Here is a 20,996-nt window from a genome sequence, read left to right as displayed (position 1 = left end):
TTATAATTCACGTTTCTGTGGTCACTGTAACTTTATAAAGACCTGCCTGGTCGAAACAGTCTCTGTGTGGCACTGTTAATGGGTTCTATTTTGGGGAAACAATTTTTTAAAATCCTGCTTTGGAAAAGAAGCCTATTGTTGAACAAACAGGGCGTCTACAATGTTATCCCCAACTAACAGTAGCCCATATTTTATTCAAGTGGTGATTTAAATTTCTGTTGGGTCCACTTCTCTGCATTCCTCTTAAACGTCAGATGGGATCCCTCTCTAGAATCTGGTTCCTTTAGTCTTTTTGGGCTTTATGTCAAACATCCATGGGGTTCATGCTGGACTTTTTTTTAATGAATGCGCGAAATAAGATAACGAACGAATTGTTGCTCATCGGAGAAGTGGCCTACGCAAAGATTTGCTTTTGTTTAGACGTCAGTAATCAATTTGCCATCGCAATCAATTATTCACAGAGTCCTGATTATGCACAGAGGCAAAAACCAAGCTCTTTAATTTTAATTTCATTCCAGTTGTGTCCTGATGAATATGCCCAAGTACCCATTACGAGGGATAATCGCGCCGTGGTTTTCAGAGGAAGCGCGTCTCTGCCCTCACCCTTTTAAAATGGCTCCTTCCTCTTTGAACATACTAATGTGCCTCCTCAGCTCTGAGTAGCTTTATTCTACAAGAGGAACAAGTTAAGGGAGGTCACACCTTTTATAATCACTCTGGCACTCTGGCCTCCCTGCAGACAATACATCTACTTTTAATTTAAGCTTTTTGAAAACGCTTTGGGATTTCGGCGTCCGAGCTGTTGGAATCGATGAAATTTATTATGGAGGGATGTCTAATCTGTAAAGTTAATGCGGGACTTCACGGCTATTGATCAGCACCGAAGGGTACACAAGCTGTTAATCATGGACCAAGGCGACGGAATAAACAGCAACGATGTGGGAGAGACAGGTAATTGTCTCCCGTGCAAATATTATCGCTCCTCGGCTGTACGGACGTGCTAGAAGTTGATGGGGCATGGGAAGTCAGGCAATTCATTTCTGCCAGAATGTCTTATTGCCTTGTTGACATTTAAATTGATGGGCGATGTCAGAGATTTTACAAATGTATTATTTTTTTTTACTTTGATCGTCATTCAAATTGGATGCTTATAAATGGACTCTGCTGAGCTGTTTTTTGGAATGACACTAGTTGTACCCCCCACCCTCCCTCCCCCAAAAGCCATTTTAGAATGAGACTAAATAAGTTTGGTCATTATTTAATATTTCCCAGAAGGACACCTGGGTTGAAGCTTGATCAATGTAGGCTATTTACAGATCGCACCGTTTAGCAGATGATTCTAACATGTTCCGGTCTGGAACTGGATCCTTGTATTTTTCTACAGTAGCATTTCTGTCAAAAATGGGTAGAAGTTTCTGTGGAAAAATACAAACGAAACAAACGAAAACACACGCATACAGTTGTTAATGGTGCGTTTGATTCGGCCACACATACGAGCAAACGCTATCATTATCTCAGGAGCGTCTCGACTTAACCTTCCTTTTCGGGTCCGCCGCGCCAGCTTGTGGCCCTGTCTCGGTTTAATACTTTCGTGTGCCGTGTGCGAATCTGCAGAAATGGCTCGCTGTCACAGGCTAGCCTCCAATGTTTTATGCATTCCACTGTGAATGACAGCCAGATAATGACTTGTTGTAGGTAAAATGGACCTTTGGGGGGTGCGTGTTTTGCCCTTATCTCTTTTTTTTTTTTTTTTTTTTTTGGCTTTGCCGTGCTTTTTTGTTTTCCACAATTATCTCTGAGTAAGTGTAAATTGCCCCTGCAGCAAGGGCTTTCGGTATTGAACTATCATGTCACAGGCTGGGAAGTAAAGGGGGCAGGGGGAAAGGCAGAAATTGAATTTTGTTCTCCTTGTTCTCGGGGTATTTATTAAATGCTCGTAACGTCAAGAGGGAGACAGCGGGGTCAACAGGTTGGGCCCGGCTGCTTTTTCTCCATTACGGATCACCCGTGGCCGCGGCGCGAGCGATTCCCCGCCACTCTAGGCCGAGCGAGCCGCCGACCGGCTACTGAATAAGTCACGACGAACGCTTTCTCATCATGCGCCGTCATCCGCCGCACCGCTCGGAATTATGCTCCGGTGAGAAGCGGTGACAATTTGAAAATTACCGCGGCCCCCTTTCCGGTGCAGGCGATAATTCGTTTTAGTCAGATTTTTTTTTTTTTTTTTTTTTTTTTTACGATTCCTCATTGCTTGCGTCTTCTGAAATGATTTAAAAGCAGTATGTGTCGATCGCAGTTATTCAGGAGGATTCTGGTTAAATAACACGAGAGATATAGTAGGCCACATGGACACGGTCAATTTCCATCTTTCTCCGTTGAACAGAATGAACTGTCCCCACGTTCCCCTACTTTTATTCCGATTTAATTCTAATTACACTATGAAGAACAGACTTGGTCATGCAGAGCTCATCAAAGCGCAAGCGATTGAAGTGAGAGTGAGATATATAATAAGGGAGAATTTATAATTTGGCTGCAAGAGTTCAGTTTTGCCTTGTAATTTGTCTGTACCTAAAAACAAGAGTATAAATGGAGCACCACACCTACTGTAGCTGTCTCTTTTATAATCTTTTTTTAAGTGTTTTCTTTTTTTCTTAATCTGTCTTACATTTGGATCTGGGCACCTTTTGTACCAAAACATGCTTTGTTACTGCAGTGGTTACAAGCATTTATCTGAGCCTGGGCTACCTGTGCCATGAAATTGCTTGATGTATAAATATGTGCCTGGGATCCTTGTCCACACTAGTCCATCACTTAACTCCAGCTCCATAATGCCATAAGTGCCAGTTAGTGGAGCGAAAAGTGTGGTTAAGCCATGGGGCGGAGTCAACTAACAACCGTCTGGTGTCTTGGTGGAAATCTAATTGGCATTTTTTTTAAACTGGAAATTCTAACCATTTCTAAAGCAGCAACCTGGAGTACATCTGTTGGCTCAACAAGACCACACGATTTTCCCAGGAGGTCTCCCATCCAGGTTCTAATAAAGATTGGGTTAAGCGTTTGTTCGGAGTGCAACAAATTGACGGAGGGTAGCACAGCTGCTGGAGATCGGTGAGCTTCTGACACGAACATTGGCCAATCAAGTACCAATGGAGGACAACTGTCTAGAAATAAAGTTGACCTCAACACCTCTGCCCCCCCCCCCCCCCCCCCCACACACACACACTCCACTTCTTGTGATTTCCCTGGCTGCAGTGACAGCCTGTTACAATAAGAATGGTAAGGCGAACAGCAGCATTTTCATCATGGCCCTTATCAGGTGGGTAAATTGGACTATTCGAGTAATTAGTACCCAGCATGGCGTGGTGGCTTGATGGATTGTAGGTCAGATTATATTGACTCTCTCCGGGGGTGATATATTGGCTAATTTAGCGGCTCTTAAAATGCCTGCGAGTGTCGTCCTGGTCAGTCTTCCAGCATCTGCTCCCTGGGTTTCTAGGTGCCAGGCGTGGTTTACGTTGCTCATTTGCTTCCCCCCGCCCCCCCTCCCCCCCCTTGCTAGCATTGACATTGAATCCTGATAATGGGCTCATTATTGGGACCCGGATATTTACTGCCGTGACAAATGAAAAGGAGACTGACTCGCAATGCGCGATTGACGCCGGGCTGAAGGACAGTCGTCAGCAACTGAAAATGCGTCCTGTTGGCGAGTGTCCAAAACGGAACAGATTTGTTCGTTCTGCTGTGTCCAGGATATTTTCTCTTGTTGATACCTGTGTGTTGTTATGTGTGTGCCTTGAGGCCGTGTGTAACGTTCTACCTGCCCTCTCTTGTAGAACCAATGAGGACTCCAAAGAGCCTGAAGATCGCCGAGACCCAAGCCAGGTTAATTGCCGTCGACTGGGAGTCTCTCGGCTACAACATCACCCGCTGCCACACCTTCAACGTCACCATCTGCTACCATTACTTCGGCGCCAACAACGAGACCAAGGCCGACTGCCTGGACATGGACCCCAAAGCACCGCGGCACGTGGTGGGGAACCTGCCCCCCAACACCAATGTCAGCCTGAAGATGATCCTCACCAACCCGGAGGGCCGCAAGGAGAGCGACGAGACCATCATACAGACGGATGAGGACGGTATGTGTGACCATGAGGATGGTAACCGTGTGAACGCACACTCACACACGCACACACACACGCACAAAGGACTCGCACTTATCCTCACTTAGCAGAGCCTTTTTTGGGATCCGCTGGCATAAGTGATGGATAAAATAACTGCACGCAGAGGTTTAACGTTAGTGCATCTTTTATTGCAACTTAGAATAGTGTATTTAATAATTCATTTGAATAAACTTTTAAACTGGACTGTACTAAGTGGCATGTCTGGCGAATTGTGCCGCTTTGTACATACCTGTGTGGTTGCCAACAGCCTAGGTCAATAACACTACTGAAAATGATATGTCTAGTGTAATGAAACTGGCTAAATTGTTCAATTAGTTAACATGTGCTAACACAACAGGATTCAATCAGCCATATTGTAGTTCTCACTGAAATTTTGGAATAACCATTTTTTTGTAGTGCATATTTTCCTTCTTAGCCATATATTTCTAGCCAGCTAGCAGGCTAGCCTGGGAGGGTTCTGTTGCTTTTGGCGGTGGGCCTCACTTCAAACATGCTTGCTTTTAACAGACAGAAAATTGCCACTTGCCTTTTAAAAATCGGTGAAATGTGCAAACCCTGTCATGTGTTAACTGCATATGACAGCATCTTTCAAGTGAAAATGTATCCTTATATATTCTTTGGAGACAACCCTGTAGTATTATAACCAAACTATATGCTATGACCACACTGTTTTGCTGTATATCTCATACGCAGGTTTGCCAACCCTCACATTTTTAGCATGAGGAAGGCTGTCAGGCATATTATGTATGAGCTCACAGGACAACGTGAGATTGGTTGATAAACATAACAGCATTACAGAGAGACAGACGATTGGCTGCCTGTCTTCGCCAGCACCCACCCCCATCCACGACCTGAATCCCCCCCCCCCCCCCCCCCCCCCCCCCCAGACGCAATAAATCTTACTCCAGCCAGCTGACCAAAGTTGCCAACCCTGCAGTATACTCACCATAGTACATTCTATGTATACTTTTGTCAAAATATGAAAAATATATACTGTTCTTATATTCTCAGTCACTTTCAATTATACATAATTTCAACCTCGGTTGCACACATGCTCACTATGCTGTACGATATAACCACGCACACACACCACAGTTTATTTAATCTTTCTCTTCTGCTCTATGTGACTGGCCGGCTTTAAATAAAGGGCTCAGTCACGTCAGTTGGCACACGTATCCCACATCCCCCCCTCCCCCCCTCCCCCTTTTGGTAATAATGGAAAACTTACAGCCGTACAGAGTCCAAACGCATTCAGGCGGTCTTTCATGTGCCTAAAAAAAGGAGTGTGACAGAACTAACAAGCTATCAGCGAGATGAAACGGATACGCGGCGTCTGGCACTGCGCGTCCAGCGCAGGTGTGTGCCGCGGAAGCTCATTTAAAAGCGGACACGTGTTCCTCCTTTCTTCCTCTAAAACGGTCACTCGCGAGAGAGAGGGGGGCAAGAAAGTGCCGAGATAACGGGGGGGGGGGAGGCACGCCGTGAATGTTAAGCCCGAAATGAAACGGCCAGCGTGCGTTCATGCAGATGGCCGGGCCCTATCTCTCCGCCTCTGCTATGTTATCCCTTGAAGTGCTCCCTTTTTTAATCGCTTCTCGTCGCGTGAAAACCGGGAGATAGCATGCGAGGAGACCGAGCCCGCTCCAATGCCTCGCCCGGAATTAATGCAAAACCTTTCTTTAAGCAAAGTTTCGGCTCCAGCTTTTAACTTGCGCGCACCTGCCAAGCTGGAGCTGTTGAATCTCATTCAGGAATCGGGTGCACTGTGGTTTGCTCTGGGCGAGACTGCGTGCTGACTGTGTCCCACATGCAGCACACCTTTGTCATGTAGGTGAGAGAGACACAGAGAAAACCCATGCAAACTGTACTTTTACTTCACGGTTAGCATTTATTCAGACCGATTAGCGGTGTAAACACAAGTGCAATGGTCATGGATCGACGATCAGTAATTCTAAAGAGGGGGGGGAAAGTTTAGCCCCTAGAGAGATGGCAAGTGTAAGAATTGCAGTCTACATCGACAACTTCTCAAGTACCCCATTGAACATTGAACTCAGTTATACAAACAAGCGCAAAACTACCTGAGTGAGCATTAAACTACATTAAGTGAACAGCAGCTAAGAACCACAGGCTCAGAAAACAAACAAAAAAAGGTACGGGCTTAGTTTAAAACAGTATGCTGTGCACTGGTTTCTCCTGTTATGCAAACCTTTACTGAACGTTTAGTGTCCTTGTTTTACTCGAATATGGAGCCTTCTCTATCTGTAGTGCTTTATCCCCATTCAATCACCAAGCTCACGGTTAGTACATACTGTTGGAAAAACAACAGCAAACAGTCTTAACGCAGACAAAGCGTTGCGGCTATAGTCAAGAAAAATCCACCTGAATCAGTCTGAATAAATAAATAAATTATGGAGGAATAAGTGCGTGTGCACTTTTCTGCGATGGCGAGGCTGATTCGCTGACACAGATTTGGTGCGGAGAAGCCGACCTGTCTTCAGGCAGGCTAGAGAAAGCCTTGGTAAACGGTCCCCTCGAATCAAGTCTGGAGACGGCAGACACTTGCACTGCCTCGGGCTGCCTTCATCAGACGGGGCTCCCGCGGAGCTGGTCATGTGACCGGGTCACGCCGCAACACCCTCGGCGTGATTCGAAGAGAAGGCTTTTCAGACGCTGCCGGACTGGGCCGAGCCGACGCAGCCGCCGCGCCGCGTCCGGGCTGACTGGTTATTCAGTCAACGTCATATTCAGACTCAACTAACCGCCACGTGATGACCCTGCTGTTTGGTCAGTCAGTGTCTGTGTGTGGACTATTGTATGGCTACAGTTCTTATTGAATGGCTACAGTTCTGAATTAAATAAACTATTCAGTGTTGCATATGAAGCCTAAAGACATTCTACTTCACAATCAGGAACATCTTGTCGGTCTTTGGTGCTACTGATATTTCACTGTGTAAAATCAAGACCCCCATTTCATTGCCAACTTACTGGGCATTTAAATGGCAATGCTAATCAAGTCAATGGTGATAATGGCTCCTCTCTCATATTAATAAAACTTTGGTCGAACGCAGTTGTTTGATGACTTTGTATGAGAGCAAGGAAATTATCAGTTAATTTGTTGGATTAGACAATATATTTTAAGTGGTTTGGAAATATTCTATTTTTATATAAAATCTATATTTACTAGACGTGGTTTGTGTTTTGACACCGAACCTTCTCAGGACTGCGATGGAGTTTTCTTGAAAGGACACACTGCTTCCATTATCTGATTTGGTGTAAATACATTGTGGTGGGCGGAAGAAAAAAAATTCAGTGAAACCACAAATCACATCAGTCCTCCATTCAACGCACTGTCATTGTGGTATATTATTGGGCAATTTTCAACCTGTAGTATTACTGTAAGTGTATACAGTTCAATCAGCGGGGTTGTTACGGGCACCAAAGCTCATAAGTGGTTTTGTGAGAATAGTATTCATTACTGTAGCCTCGCTTTGACTGCATTAATGAATTCTCCTGTCTTCTCTAATGCAGTGCCTGGCCCGGTTCCCAGCCAGTCCATGAAAGCCACACCATTTGAGGATCGCATCTTCCTTTACTGGAAGGAACCACAGGAGCCCAACGGGGTCATCACTCAATATGAGGTAATGAAAAACTGGCCAGGGCCTGTCCGACGGGAAAACACTGTCCAGCCAAGGTACACACACACACACGCATGCACACACACGCACACACACACCCACACGGCTTCTATATCCAACACCCGTTTCACATCATTTGTAAAACTTTGTATCCAGATGGAACCCGAACCGCTTCGCTGAAATAGCCTCGCTCGTATGTCATACTCGGGTGAAACGGTGAAACAGACCTAAAAATGTAGGTCAACGACACGTCCTGTGGGGACATCAGTGGTGCGAGCAATTTTCCTCTCCCTTAATCTGAAACACACCAACGTTTGGATTTGTTTTTTGCATTAACTCCCTGAACTTTGAAAGCCTTGGTGGCAAATTGAGGTAAACTCTGAACACAGACTTAACAGTTCAGTGTTACCGAAAGGTTAGCTGTACCTCAATTAAAATTTGCATTCCATTATTGACTGTATTAACCCCCCAACCTATGTCACAAACAGTGCGTGGTTCGGATTCAATAAAGCATCCATCTAACACCGTCCGCAGGTAAGTGTTCACGTGCCTTGTCTGGTCTCTGAACGCAGATCAGCTACAGCAGCGTCCGCTCCTTCGACCCCTCGGTGCCTCTGCTCCGCCCCCCTCTGGTCGTGTCCCTGCCCTGGAACAGCTCCCACCACGTCTTCTCCCTGCTGCACCCGGGCACCACCTACCAGTTCGTCATCCGCGCCAGCACCGTCAAGGGCTTCGGGCCGCCCACCACCCTCAACGTCACCACCAACATTTCCGGTACGACGTTTCACCGTGTAAATGGGCTGCATTTACGTGGGCGCGCCTGTGTTACTGTGGGTTCGTCACAGCCTGTTTCTCTGCTGCCTACATGGACCCCCCCAGATTTGAGAATTATCAGCCCCCCTCATCTCCTCACTCTTTGGGACCCCCCCCCCCTCCCCAATTAACACATCAATAAATATTACACATTGTAAGTACACAATCTATATCCCAGCTGTCACAGAAGGCTGAATAGAGCTCCCAACCTTGCTAAGTGAAATAGGGAGACATGGAGGGTGTTTAACAAGCAAACGCACATCAAAAATACATTTTTTTTTCAAGACAATGAAGTGTGTACACACATGGCCATTACTTGCAAATATAAGTACAGCAGAACAGGACTTGCAATTCACACTTGCTTTTGGTCCTCACGTGATTTTGTAAATACAAAGAAATCTGCTGTCATTTTATCCAGAGACAAGTGGTAAAACTCACATCTCACCATTTCTAATGTACCCTTTAGTTAATTTTTGACAGTTAATCTTCATGTAAACCTGAGGAATAGTGGTAAACTATTATGGAGTCCTTCTTGACGCTGCCAAATATAAGTTTGCAAGCATTCAGCAACCTGAAAATGTTACCAAATAAATGTATCCCCCTTTGTGGAGGAAGAATACTAATGCTCCTTTAAATTATTCTAATATGGACATCGGAGTGGAGCAGCACCTTTCATGTCACAGTAGCTGAGGTTGAATGTGTCAGCATCCGCTCTGCAGAGCGATATCATGATTTCTCATCCCTGCTGGTGTCGGGGTAATTTGCCACAGCATTATTTCCTGCGCTCTGATCTCGACAGTGCTCTGCGCGTATCGCGCAGAATGTATTTGAAATCTGTCGAAATGATGGCAGAGGACATCATTAGATGATATTTCAAATGACAGACTGTATTTAAAGCAATCAAATTAAGCAGGTGAGTGGGAGCTAAAAGCTTCTTGACATGTTACTTAATGGCAGATGGGGGCAGTAGCCTTTTTAAAATAAGAGGTTCCCTTCGCCTTTTGCCGTAAGCCCCTGCCTTAATGCTCAGAGATGCAACGTACATAATGTAGGTAGAATTACCTGAAATATAATTTGCAGCCTTTTTGCACAGCAGCTACTTTAAATCAGTTTATTTTTCAGGAAGTAAAAAAAAAAAAAAAACTTTTCAATTATGAAGTGCATTAGAATTTGTGCGCTAAGCAGGAGATGCTTTTAACAGCACTGTCAATAAAATGCTCAGCCAAGGTTTTTTTTTAAGTTAAAGGTTTTTTTTTTTTTTTCGTGTGTGTTATTTCTGAGAGTATTATTTTCGTTATGGACCATGCTGAGCAAAAGAGGTTTGACACATGGCTATGTAGTACCCCGTGGGTGTGCACCTCTGAGGTTTCAGGTTTGATTCCCACTGCCTTTATATGCCCTTTAGCCAAGGCTCTTAACCTGGATTGCTCCCGCAAATATCCAGCTGTATAAATGGATTGTACACCAAGAATGTAAGTCACTTGGGATGGGTGTCTGTTTAATGCTTAAATTGACTGCCCCCCCCCCCCCCCATTTCTCCTCAATGCCTTGGCATGCCATGAGGTTTCCATGTGTTTGTGAACGTACCTCCATTCTGCCCCAACAGCCCCAACGTTAGAGGAGTACGACGGCTCCGAGGCGTTCTTGAACGAGACCACCACCACCATTACGGTTCTGCTCAAGCCCGCCCAGGCCAAAGGCGCTCCAATCAGGTGAGCGACGCAAACCTGCAGCGGGCGGGGTTCCCGGCCTCTTCGTCCGAGGCCCTCAAGTTAAAAAGCTTGGCGTTTTGTGTCTGTTTTGTGTTTCTGGCCTCGGCACGTTCCGTAAATAGACCTGTGGTTAATCGCATCAGGGACCGCTGGGGAATTTAGCTATCCAGGACCGGAATCGGCCGGCTGATCTCGATTTGATTCGGCCATTGTCGCTCCGCAACCGTTTCATTTCCTCTCGCCCGTCGGCACCGGCGGGGATATAGAGTTAGAAGGCACTTGTCATGAAGGGGATTTGGAGATAACTCCCGGCTGTCCGATTCGGTAAATCGGCTATTATGCGACGGGCTCGGCCCGCAATTGTGAAATGGAAGGGGCGCGTATGGTGGGGGGGGGGAGAGAAAGGAGAGAAAGGGGCACGTACAGCATTGCGAATGCCAACCGCCTGACCTTTATTCCACAAGTACCCTCTTGGAACATGTCGCTTGTAGGCAATTAAATGCTTGTGTCAAGGCAACCAAAGTTTGACGAAGCCTTTATTTTCAGAAAGGTGGTGTTTTTTTTTTTGCTCATTGCAGTTAATTACATTAGCATGTGTTCCGATATATGGTCAAAGGATATGCCCTCTTGCTGAAAGACATGTTCTTTTTAAAATGGCGGTTGTTATTGTGACTCCATGCATCGCGGCACTCCAGCAAGATGTGAGACTGGTGTTTTTTTTAGGTGCTGCTTTGGAGTGAGTCGGATTCTGGTCTTCAGAAAGTTTCCTCCTGCAAGTATTATTAAAAGGGGCCCTTTTAATTTGACTGGTTTTGGCAGCGAGCTGTTTAACTGGCAAAGATCTGCTGAAAGCCGAGGGAAAAGCGCACAGCAGGCTGGGAACTCCGTAATTCAGGGAAAGTTAGTTAAGGTGTTGTGCGACGGACTGAGCTGCAGCGAGCGGGCCTGCCATCTGCTCAGGTAATTTGTAACAGTTTGTCATTGACAGGCGATACAGGAAAAGCCGAGCGCTCTATTTCGGCGTACCCGGAGCAGATTTTGAGTCCATCTGTGCCAGCGTCATGGAATGTCACTCGCGCTTCTGATTCACGGCGCTTCGAGCCAGAATGGAGGCAGCGGACGGGTCAGCGGGGGCGGGGGCGGCTGCGATCGCGTTCTGGTCGCTAATGGCAGGAGGAGCGTGGGCGGGGGCAGAGGATCCCCTCCCCCCCCAGCCCCCCCCCGGCCGGCGATTACAATGGGGTCGGGAAGACGAGCCCGCGAGATAGCGCTAGCTGAGGAAGCGGGGGATACGGTTGGTTTGCGGCGGTTGGGGGCGAAAGGCTCGTTGCGCCATTTTTGCGTGTTGCCTTCACGCCGAGCCGCCTGCTCTTTCCACGTTAGCGACGGCCTGAGGGAAGGGAGCACATTACTCTGTCAGAGCGTGGCAGTAATAATGTAAAAAAAAAAATGGTACTTTCAGTTGGGGATTTTATCCACTGTTATTGGGACAGCTTTCTTGTTTTGCTATCTAAAAGGTTTTGTGTGTGTGTGTGTGTGCGTGTGCGCGCGTACATGCGTGTGTGTGTGCAAGGGAATGTCTGTTAAAACTGTATTAAGAATCAGTGCTAATGGAGATTGGCGATGGGCAGGACCTAATCCATAGAGATTGTGTTCCCAGTGAATGAACTCATTTACAATGAATGAACTCATTTACATTTAATTGTAGTTTGCTTAAAAAGACTCAAAGGCCTATTTTACAGACGAAAAAAAAATTTAATTTACTTGTAGTTATACTGTAAATGTCTGTTGTCAGTGACCCCCCTAGGAATAATGTTGCTGGTCACATGTTATTTTAAGGCTCTATTTATTGATAGAAAACATTTAATGAAAATATTCCTTTTAATACAGATATTAAAAACCAGTTTAACTGTTAAACCCTTTGTAAACTAAATATAAGGCTTGTCTGTTCTTTCATGCCGAATTATAGCAAGTATTAACACAACCGAGTTTTATAACAGAAAGTCTTCTCAATTACATCAGATTATCAGCTGTTTATTCTGAGCTCTTTATCTGTTTGCTTAATACTTTGACAGTATGTATTTAAATAACTGATTGAAATGTATTGTTAAAATCTTTAGCGGCATCTCTGCTTTCAGGGGGTTGGCCTTTCCACCTCTCTGTCTCAAGTGTTCGCCATTGGCAGCTTTTGAAGGCCCATGTTTGTTTGGTAGCTTAATTTCACAATTTATCTACCCCGGTCTGTTTGTTGTTAGTGTCTGTGACACTTAAGAGAAATAATCTCTTAAATAAGTGCGGTATTGACTCTTCGAATTTACGTCAATGCCCTCCCCCTCCGCAGCGCTTACCAAATAGTGGTGGAGGAGCTGAACCCCCACCGCTCCCGCAGGGAGGCTAGCTCCGGCGACTGCTACCAGGTCCCCGTCTCCTACCAGAGCGCCTCCAGCGGGGGCTCGCCGTACTACTACGCGGCCGAGCTCCCGCCCGCCAGCCTGCCCGAGCCCTCCCCGTTCACGGTGGGGGACAACAAGACCTACCACGGCTTCTGGAACCCTCCGCTCGCGCCCAGGAAGAACTACAACATCTACTTCCAGGCCGTGAGCAGCGTCGAAAAGGTTAGAGCCGCTTCGTCTGTCACAGTTTCGCCTTTTTTTTTAACCTATGGGAATTATAATAATGATGTTATCTATAAGTGATACAGTAAATGACAGTGTGAGTATACAGTATGCTATAAATGATAGCCAAAAGAGTAATGGTTTCAAACACATTTCATCCTTATTGAAGACAAGGTTAAGGAAATAAAGCGGCTATACAACAAATGTGGGAAAATATCTTTATGATATATCTGGCATCTGCTGCCTCTGCCCTTTAGTACCGTGAGCGTTTCTTTCCTCTCCCATAAAAGGGCGAGAGAATGACACTGGTGGTGACAGCGGCGGCGTTAGTCCAACGGCGCTGGCCGCATTGAAACCCCTCGCATGTCCTCTCGTAATGACCGGCTGTACCGAGCCGTGTCTCTGAAGTGCAGTAATTGTGACGGGCCTCGCAAACACCGCGACGAACTCCGTTAAACAGTCTTCGGTTCGAAGGCCAAGCATCGCGCGAGTCCTGGGCGAAGCTCCACGGATACCGCATTCGTGAAATTCCTTTGAGAGCTCGCCTGTGAGAAATGCGCGGCTGCCCTTGCAGCATTCAGTTACGACTGCCCTTCATGTCGTTTTGTTTATCTCCTACAGGAAACAAAAACCCAATGTCTGAGACTCGCCACGAAAGGTAAGAATGCTTTTTTTAAAAATCTTGTGTGCGTGCGTGCGTGTGTGTATGTCCATATATAAAGAGAGGCAAAGGCCTTGTGGACCCTTGTATGATTAATTGGATGTGGCATTTCTGTTTCATAGCTTTTCTCCAACCCCCCATCCCCCGCCCCCCACCCAAAACTCTTCCTGTTCCCATAGAATATGCCTCCTGATTCAGAACTCTTATGTCATGAAGTGTTTCTCTATCTATAGATTCCATCCTTCAGCCAGAAGGATAGGCATGTTGCCTGGGTCTGGATTTAGGCTGCATGAAGTTTGTTATATTTCTGTCACAGAATACATCATTTTATGGCAACGATCGCCCCTCAAACACAGAAGGGCTCTTGCTGACAGCTTTGAAGATTTCAAAAAGTGCAAGCTTACTCATTGTTAATTTAAGTTTTTTTAAGTGATTAAGAAGGCATCGTCATTACATTGATGCAATATACCAAAACCATGTGGTGGAATGTCAATAGAAGCTGAGAAATTGATAAGAAACCACCCCATGATTCAGTCAAATGAGAGGTCAAAACCTCTTTACATATCATTAGATGTTGTTGATTATATTTCCATTTAGCTGAATTGATTTCCATTTCTATTTGGCTGAATTGATTATATTGTACATGACCAGCTCTATATCTTTTAATCCTTCATGAATTACAGTACTTCATTTTTAGTATTTTTCAAGTTCAGAATCTGTAAAGATTTGTTTTTAAGAGATTTCTCCCCCCCTTCCCCACCCACACACACACTTGATCCTTAGAGTGCTACAAACATGCTTTTACACGATCAGTGTCAAAGCGGTTCCTTCATAACATAATCCCTGAAACAGCTGGTATTATATTAATGCAGGGTTTTAGATGTTGTTTGTGGTTCACTTCAAAGATTGCGGCGAAATCATTTGCTGTGTTTCTCTTCATTGGCCCATTCCGGGTCTGTGGTCTCAGTTTCTGGTGCAAGCTTTACTGTTTTTGGAACAGCTGCTGTCTGTACTCATTTGCCCTTTAAGCTGAGGTTATAAATGGTACGCATCATATCGTATACCAGTAAAGTCCTTCCTGTTTGTGATATCTCTAATGAGACTGCGCAGGGTTCGCATTCTTCTGTTTACGCGGCTACGTATGGAGCGCATTAAAAGCGGATGGGTAAACGGGACGTTTATCTTCTGAGTCGCAGTGCTTCCTTATTATCTGGTCTTTGTGTCGCAAACGGGGAGCTTGGCCCTGATTAAGATGCTGTGTTGGAGAAAACGGATAATGCTTGGATTACACACCGGCTTTGTCACTGTTGGATTTTGCGTCAAGAGGCAATATACACTGAAGCTGTGCGATACGTTCTGTCGAAAAGACAACAACAGGAACGGCCCTTTCTTCCATAGTATGTTATTATTTGGATCCGCATAATACAGCCGTAAGTGATAACATAAACAGCTACATAATGGAGAATGGTTAGTGCGGTCATTTATACAATGCCTTTGCTCAAGTGTACATGGCCCAGTGTTTATTTAACAGCACATCAGTATCCGGCCTATAGGTATAGAATTTCTGTGGTCCTCTCTGCAGTCAGATCTCTGAACACGAACCCTCCTCAGCTGGGCCTTATAAATCGAATCTTGAGGGGCCCCTGTTTGCTGCCATTGTTTTTATTAATCGTTTTTGCTTCCTGTGTTTGAAATAAAAAAAATAATTGTCAAAGCAGTTCCGACAGTGTTATATATGGCCGTGTCGTACAGTTTGGAATGAAAACAGATTTTCATTTTAAGCAGATATTTTTTCTCCCGCAGAATGGTATAATCTAATTTATTCCGAATTCCTCCCAGGATTTCTTTATGAATTTATCTTGTAAGCTGTGACAGGAACATAAGTATTCCTGAAGCCAGTTGGGAATCATGTCTAACCCAGTACTCTAAAATGGTTGAAACAGGACTCCAGAATTGATTAATAACTTTTTAACCATGGTGTCAAAATCTATCATGCAACCTGTTCCTTAAGAAAGGGTATTGCTTTTTATGTTGATTTTCAAATGGCGTTCTCATTTCGGCTTGCTCAGTAGGAGACAGTGTCTTGCTCTGGAAGCCACAAATCTTTTCAGGTGTATAATATGCATTTGTAATGACTTCTTATGTTGTAAAAATACATGTGTAACCTCATTTGAAGATATATTTTATGAGATTACTGGGATGTATTTTTGTAAGCCCTGTCTTTAATATTCATGGCAATAATATGCAGCTTTTCATAGGGGATGCAGTCTGCCTGTGTGTCTGTATTCATGAAGGGGCACCAAGTCCGGCACAGCATTATGTTCACCTTTATAGATAGTCGTCAAAAACCAAAAATCACCAAAACCCTTGAGAAATTTGGTGTTTTGTCTTAAGCCTATTAGTTACAGTAAGTAATTGATCTTCAGCATGAAAGGTGGTTGAGGCTCACTTAAAAAATAAAAAAATAATTGCATTTATATTTTTGCAATAAGTTGAAAATCTAGACAGGGATTTGTTGAGGGAATATAGGTATGGAGAGGTACTTAATTCCCACCCCTGTCATATTGTCTACAGCCAGGGTGGTGGTGGTGGAGGTAGAGAACACCATACCCATGTCATTGGGGGTGGGTGTGTGTGTGCACATGATCCGTACCCTGGGACAGAGAGAGAAGAAGCAGCGAGGCCCCCCTGTCAGGCACGAGACAGGCGGGGTCCCGCGTGGCCAAGCGTACACGCACTAGCCCCGCCAGTGACGGCACCAAGCCATGTCAGGCCCGCTGTCACCTTTTTTTACAGGCTCTCGAAACAAACCTCTCCAGTCCTGTGACCTCACTGTGACTGTTGTGCAACTTGCTCTTTCTGATTGAGGTTTTAAGTGGGTTGTCTAATCCACGGATTAGCAGTTTGCAAATGCTAAGAGGGTGCGCCACCTCTAAAAAAAACACGAGAGAGACGCGTGTCTCCAAGAACCTTAACTCTTTAGGCCTCTAGTACCACTGTTTTTGGAGCAAGTACTGTCTGGATGGAGTACCAGCAGCTATTCATTTTGAGTCTCCATTCAGGAGTCAAGGAAGAAGGGTATTATCGGGATGAATTACCCCGATGACAGACCGGAGAAACTCTCTACAAGGTTCATGGAAGGACGCACTCTTGATGTTAATGTGTACAATGAACTAGAGCAAGAGTACTGTTGGGGGAGGGCGCAACATGTTCTTTGAGGGCCATCTTGTCATCCTTCTGCCCCCGGGGTGGCGAGTGAGTAGAAAGGGGAAAGAATGGGAAGGCCGGGGCATTTCTTGAGGCCGTGACACAGATGCTGAGTTGTTTTTTGTTTTCCTCTATTAAAAGTAGGCCACTTCATAGATCCTAAGCAATAATAGCTTGAGTGCAGGCTTGAGATGGACGGCTTTAGCCAGGCTTAAAAGTCTTTGCCGCCAGGCCATCATCTTCCATCTCATAATAGCATACTTTTTTTACCACAGGAACTATGAAATGTCTAAAACTGTAATGCTAAGAATGTTAGAACTCTGTTTGTTATCAGTTGGACATTGAGTTTGTTGAAGCACGCTTGGAGTGAATAAGTCTTTAAATACAGGAAAAAGCGTGTTAATGCAAGTGAGAAATAAGGAAGCTGTCACCCTTCAGATTTTTTAGTAAGCAAAGCCTGAGTTTTGAAATTTACTGTTCAATTGAGTTCAAAATGATAGCAAATTGACACACAATACATACAATGTCTATATAGTATGCCAGACATTGTAGCATAAACACTGTATCTTCTTCTCAGGCTGTACATTGACTAGCTCAATCTCCGACTGTCCCTTGCCTCATTCATATAAGAGAAGAAATCTAAATTGAGCAGAGAATAAGAGTGCATGATTATTGCTCACTTTGAGAAAAATGATTTAGTGTCATTAATATAAGAACAATTCCTTGAAAGGAGAGATGGCTAATGACCCTGTAACTATTTATTAGCCATTGTTTATTTTTTATAATACTTATTTAAGGTATTGTTTTTGCTTCTTTTATGAGAAAAGCGAACACACTTTTCTGTCAGTCTCGGTGTCATTTTAATTATGCATTGCCTAATAATACTCGTCGCTGTTGCTATTTTCAATGTTTCTGTGTTCGTGTCTTCGTTTGGATGTTAGACAGAACGATATAATGACACCCCGCGGTCAGCTGAAGTGAACGCATTACTGGGCCTTCACCTCGACTCTGTGTCGGCGACCGCGTTTGACCGCGGCCGAGCTAGTGCGTAAACACCTTTCACCGTTTTAAACCGGGGGGGGGTGAGTGTGTCGAGCTCCGCTTCCGCAGGGCCACAGCGGCTGTGGGATTTTCTGTTTTCCTTTCAATCAAGCGCCAGTTGAGGCCTTTGAAACAAGGCAACACGGGCTCTAGCAGGCCGGTGACCTGAAGCTATCGCGCGCGCGTGCCGAAACGCACCACAGACCAGCAGACACCGGGGCCCTCCAGGACTGGAGTCCGTCACCCCCTGCTCTCAACCTTTAGTAATTACCCTGTTCCGTGCTTTATGCGTCAGCCCTGGCACTGCCGTTCAGGTCCACTCCCTCATTATAGTTTTAAACTGTCAGGGAACTTTTTTTAAACGGGTCGTTGTTTGCTTGTTTGCTAGGGGCAGCGTCTCCACACTCGTCCGACTTCCTCTCCATCGTCAGCTTTTTATTATTTGTGTGTACTTTTCCTCTTATTTTGTCAAAATCTTTTGTCGAACTCGGTCTCAATGCAGGCCAGCTGTGTATATTTATTGCCATGGTGACATACAGTACAACTACAAGGCGGGGCTAAAGTACAGGAGTGGCACGGAGCGAGAGACCAACACTCATACCGACATTATCCGCACCGCAATTTATTAAAACCGTGTCCGCCCCGCTTATGTGCTTTGGTTGCCGAAGACAGAAATAGCGAAAATTGAGCATTTTTGTTTGAGGGGGGAAATGCTTTACTATTACTATGTCCAGTGTTTTACCGAACCATTGTAAAACCCTGCCATTATGCATTATACAGGGAGTGCTAGGGGGCCTGTGCTATATTTGTGGAAATACAATAGGGCTGCAGGTGCCGGTGCATTAACGTCAGCCTTTTCTCTCTCTACTTTAGTTTGTGGTTGAGCCTGGTCGTTTGAGTTGAGGCGGGTCATAGGTCATTTAGCCGGCTAGCCGCGATGAATAACGATGGCCTTATCTCGTGTGTGACAGAACTGGCGCTGCGGTCATTTCGGGCCTTGCTTTTGTCGCTCGCTCCTTCTCAGCATTTTGGAGATTTGTCTGTTTGGGTCTTATTGCACACCCCTTCCCTCTTCTTTCACTTTCAACAAAACATGAAACGGCGCTTTGGTTTTATACATGTTTTTTTTTGGCCTTTTTTCTTCGCGGTGGTGGGCGCAGGGGCGACGGAGGAACCGGAGGTGATCCCCGACCCGGCCAAGCAGACGGACCGCGTGGTGAAGATCGCCGGAATCAGCGCCGGGGTGCTGGTCTTCATCCTGCTGGTCCTGGTGGCGATCCTGCTGGTGAAAAAGAGGTAGGCCTTTGGCGGCTGCGGCGACGCCATGTCGTCGAGCGCCCCCCCTCTCTCTCTCTTTGGGTTTAAATGGGTCTGAACGAACGTGCGCCAGCAACACCCCCCCTCGACTCATCATCCCATGCCATCCGCACATCAGCATCGCCATCGCTTCACTGAGGATCCCGGCGCTGACTCTCAATGGAAATGGCTGCGTAATGGAATACCCATTTAGAGGCGAAGCAATTACATTTACCACAATTTACCACGTAAAAGCGTTCCTGTATGCATTTGAAAAAAGAAAATAACAGATGAAAGGAATATATTTTAAAAATTGAATGTGTTTGGCGTAGAGAGGTTGTTGTTTTTTTTGATGGGTGTAGTTTAACCTGAGACGACACGTAGTGTTAGCGAGCCGGGCTCCATTGTCAGGCCGCTAGCCCTAGAGTCATCTGTGCGGCAGTGGGGGAGAACAGGATTAACTTTCCCCCGCCGTAAGTTAAGTGCGGAATCGGTGCGGCGGAGCAGCGCGCACGCTTCTCAGCAGGCTCAGGCCATTCCTTCCATACCGTGACCACTTTGCTGTCTAAACTCAATTTGCACACTTAAGTCCCCACGGCAGCGGAAAGACAATGAGGGCGCTACACCAAGTGATATACTGACGGGAAAACCAACAGAACAAATTCAGGCTCCGTTGAGCCTCAGCGTAGTTTATCTTATCAGTGAATGGGACTGTTGTTCAGTTGTGGATGAGAATTGCAACGCTAGGAGCAGTTGTTTTTTTTTTTCTCTGTCCGTTGCAAACGTTTAAGGCTGAGTTCAGTCAGATTTATACCTTTCAGGCCACGCAGGACAGGGGTATAAATTCAGCCCGGCCCATCTGTGTGAGCTAGCTGCTAGGCTTTCCACTTCAAAGTGTAACTGATACGCCAGGAACAACTTGAATGTTTCAGTGAACACTTCTGTGACTGAGCTAGCATAATCTCCCAGTTTGGTCAAGTGTTGAAATGCAAATACACGCAAATTAGTCGGAAAACCCGGTCTATGGAATTTACTATCAGTGTGTTTTTTTCCAAAGCATACTTTTTAGTGGACAATGCTGTCAATACAGCTTGTTTAAATCCCTGCTTGATCACTAAAAAAAACATGAAGAAACATTTTTGTAACTGCACACGTGCTGCAGATTGTTCTTGCTCTTTTTGAGTATGCACATGTTAACGGTATATCTATATGTAAACACAGGTGTTGTTAGTTTTTCATACGGAACAACATATTGAAAGAACAGTCAGTAATGTTCATTTTAACGCTACTATGCAAGTTGTACACAGGCTAATAGTCAGTAATGTCATTTCATAATTACTCTTATTGATTTGGCTCAGCAAAGTTTTTCGATCAATGTTTATGATGAACATTGGGAAACTGAAATGTCAATTAGAAATTATGTTAATAGTTTTTCAGCTCCCGAAAGATTAATTTTACACAGAAAAACAACAGTATGTGTTAATTTGCTTGAAGATGAGTAACATGCCCATGCTCCAGTTTTGTTTCGCAAGGTTGTCTGAGTGAGTCATATGAAAATCAGAGCGAACCAACCAGTATGTCCACTTATCTGCTGGGCATTGTATGACCAATAGCACCATCTTCTGGTCTTTTTGAGGCATTACATATTCAAGCTGCTCAATGATGTCAAATAATTAGGAGCCGAAATCATATTATCTACACTTCATGAATGATTCACACATACTTCAAACTGCAGTCCATGTACTGTATAAAATGAGTTTTGCTTCACATCTGTGTTAGTATTATAGCATGCGTGCACATGCTGTGTCACCATACCGTAGTTTAGCTGCTAGATG

General features: G+C 45.1%; 1 protein-coding gene across 12 annotated transcripts in view; it reads left to right on the top strand.

Moving 5' to 3' along the window:
* ptprk (protein tyrosine phosphatase receptor type K) overlaps positions 1 to 20,996 on the top strand; it is a 137,142-nt gene that overhangs the window by 95,388 nt on the left and 20,758 nt on the right. For all 12 annotated transcript variants that reach the window (XM_035421505.1, XM_035421517.1, XM_035421509.1 and 9 more), the window contains exons 8-14: positions 3,834 to 4,136; positions 7,710 to 7,819; positions 8,389 to 8,590; positions 10,236 to 10,341; positions 12,683 to 12,956; positions 13,578 to 13,614; positions 19,026 to 19,161. In XM_035421505.1, coding sequence (XP_035277396.1) covers positions 3,834 to 4,136; positions 7,710 to 7,819; positions 8,389 to 8,590; positions 10,236 to 10,341; positions 12,683 to 12,956; positions 13,578 to 13,614; positions 19,026 to 19,161 — 1,168 coding nt within the window. The remainder of the gene's footprint in view (positions 1 to 3,833; positions 4,137 to 7,709; positions 7,820 to 8,388; positions 8,591 to 10,235; positions 10,342 to 12,682; positions 12,957 to 13,577; positions 13,615 to 19,025; positions 19,162 to 20,996) is intronic.

Source organism: Anguilla anguilla, chromosome 6 (assembly GCF_013347855.1).
Source record: "Anguilla anguilla isolate fAngAng1 chromosome 6, fAngAng1.pri, whole genome shotgun sequence".
NCBI classification, from domain to species: Eukaryota; Metazoa; Chordata; class Actinopteri; order Anguilliformes; family Anguillidae; genus Anguilla; species Anguilla anguilla.
Note: the sequence above shows the minus strand (reverse complement) of the source record. Positions and strands in the feature narration are given on the sequence as shown.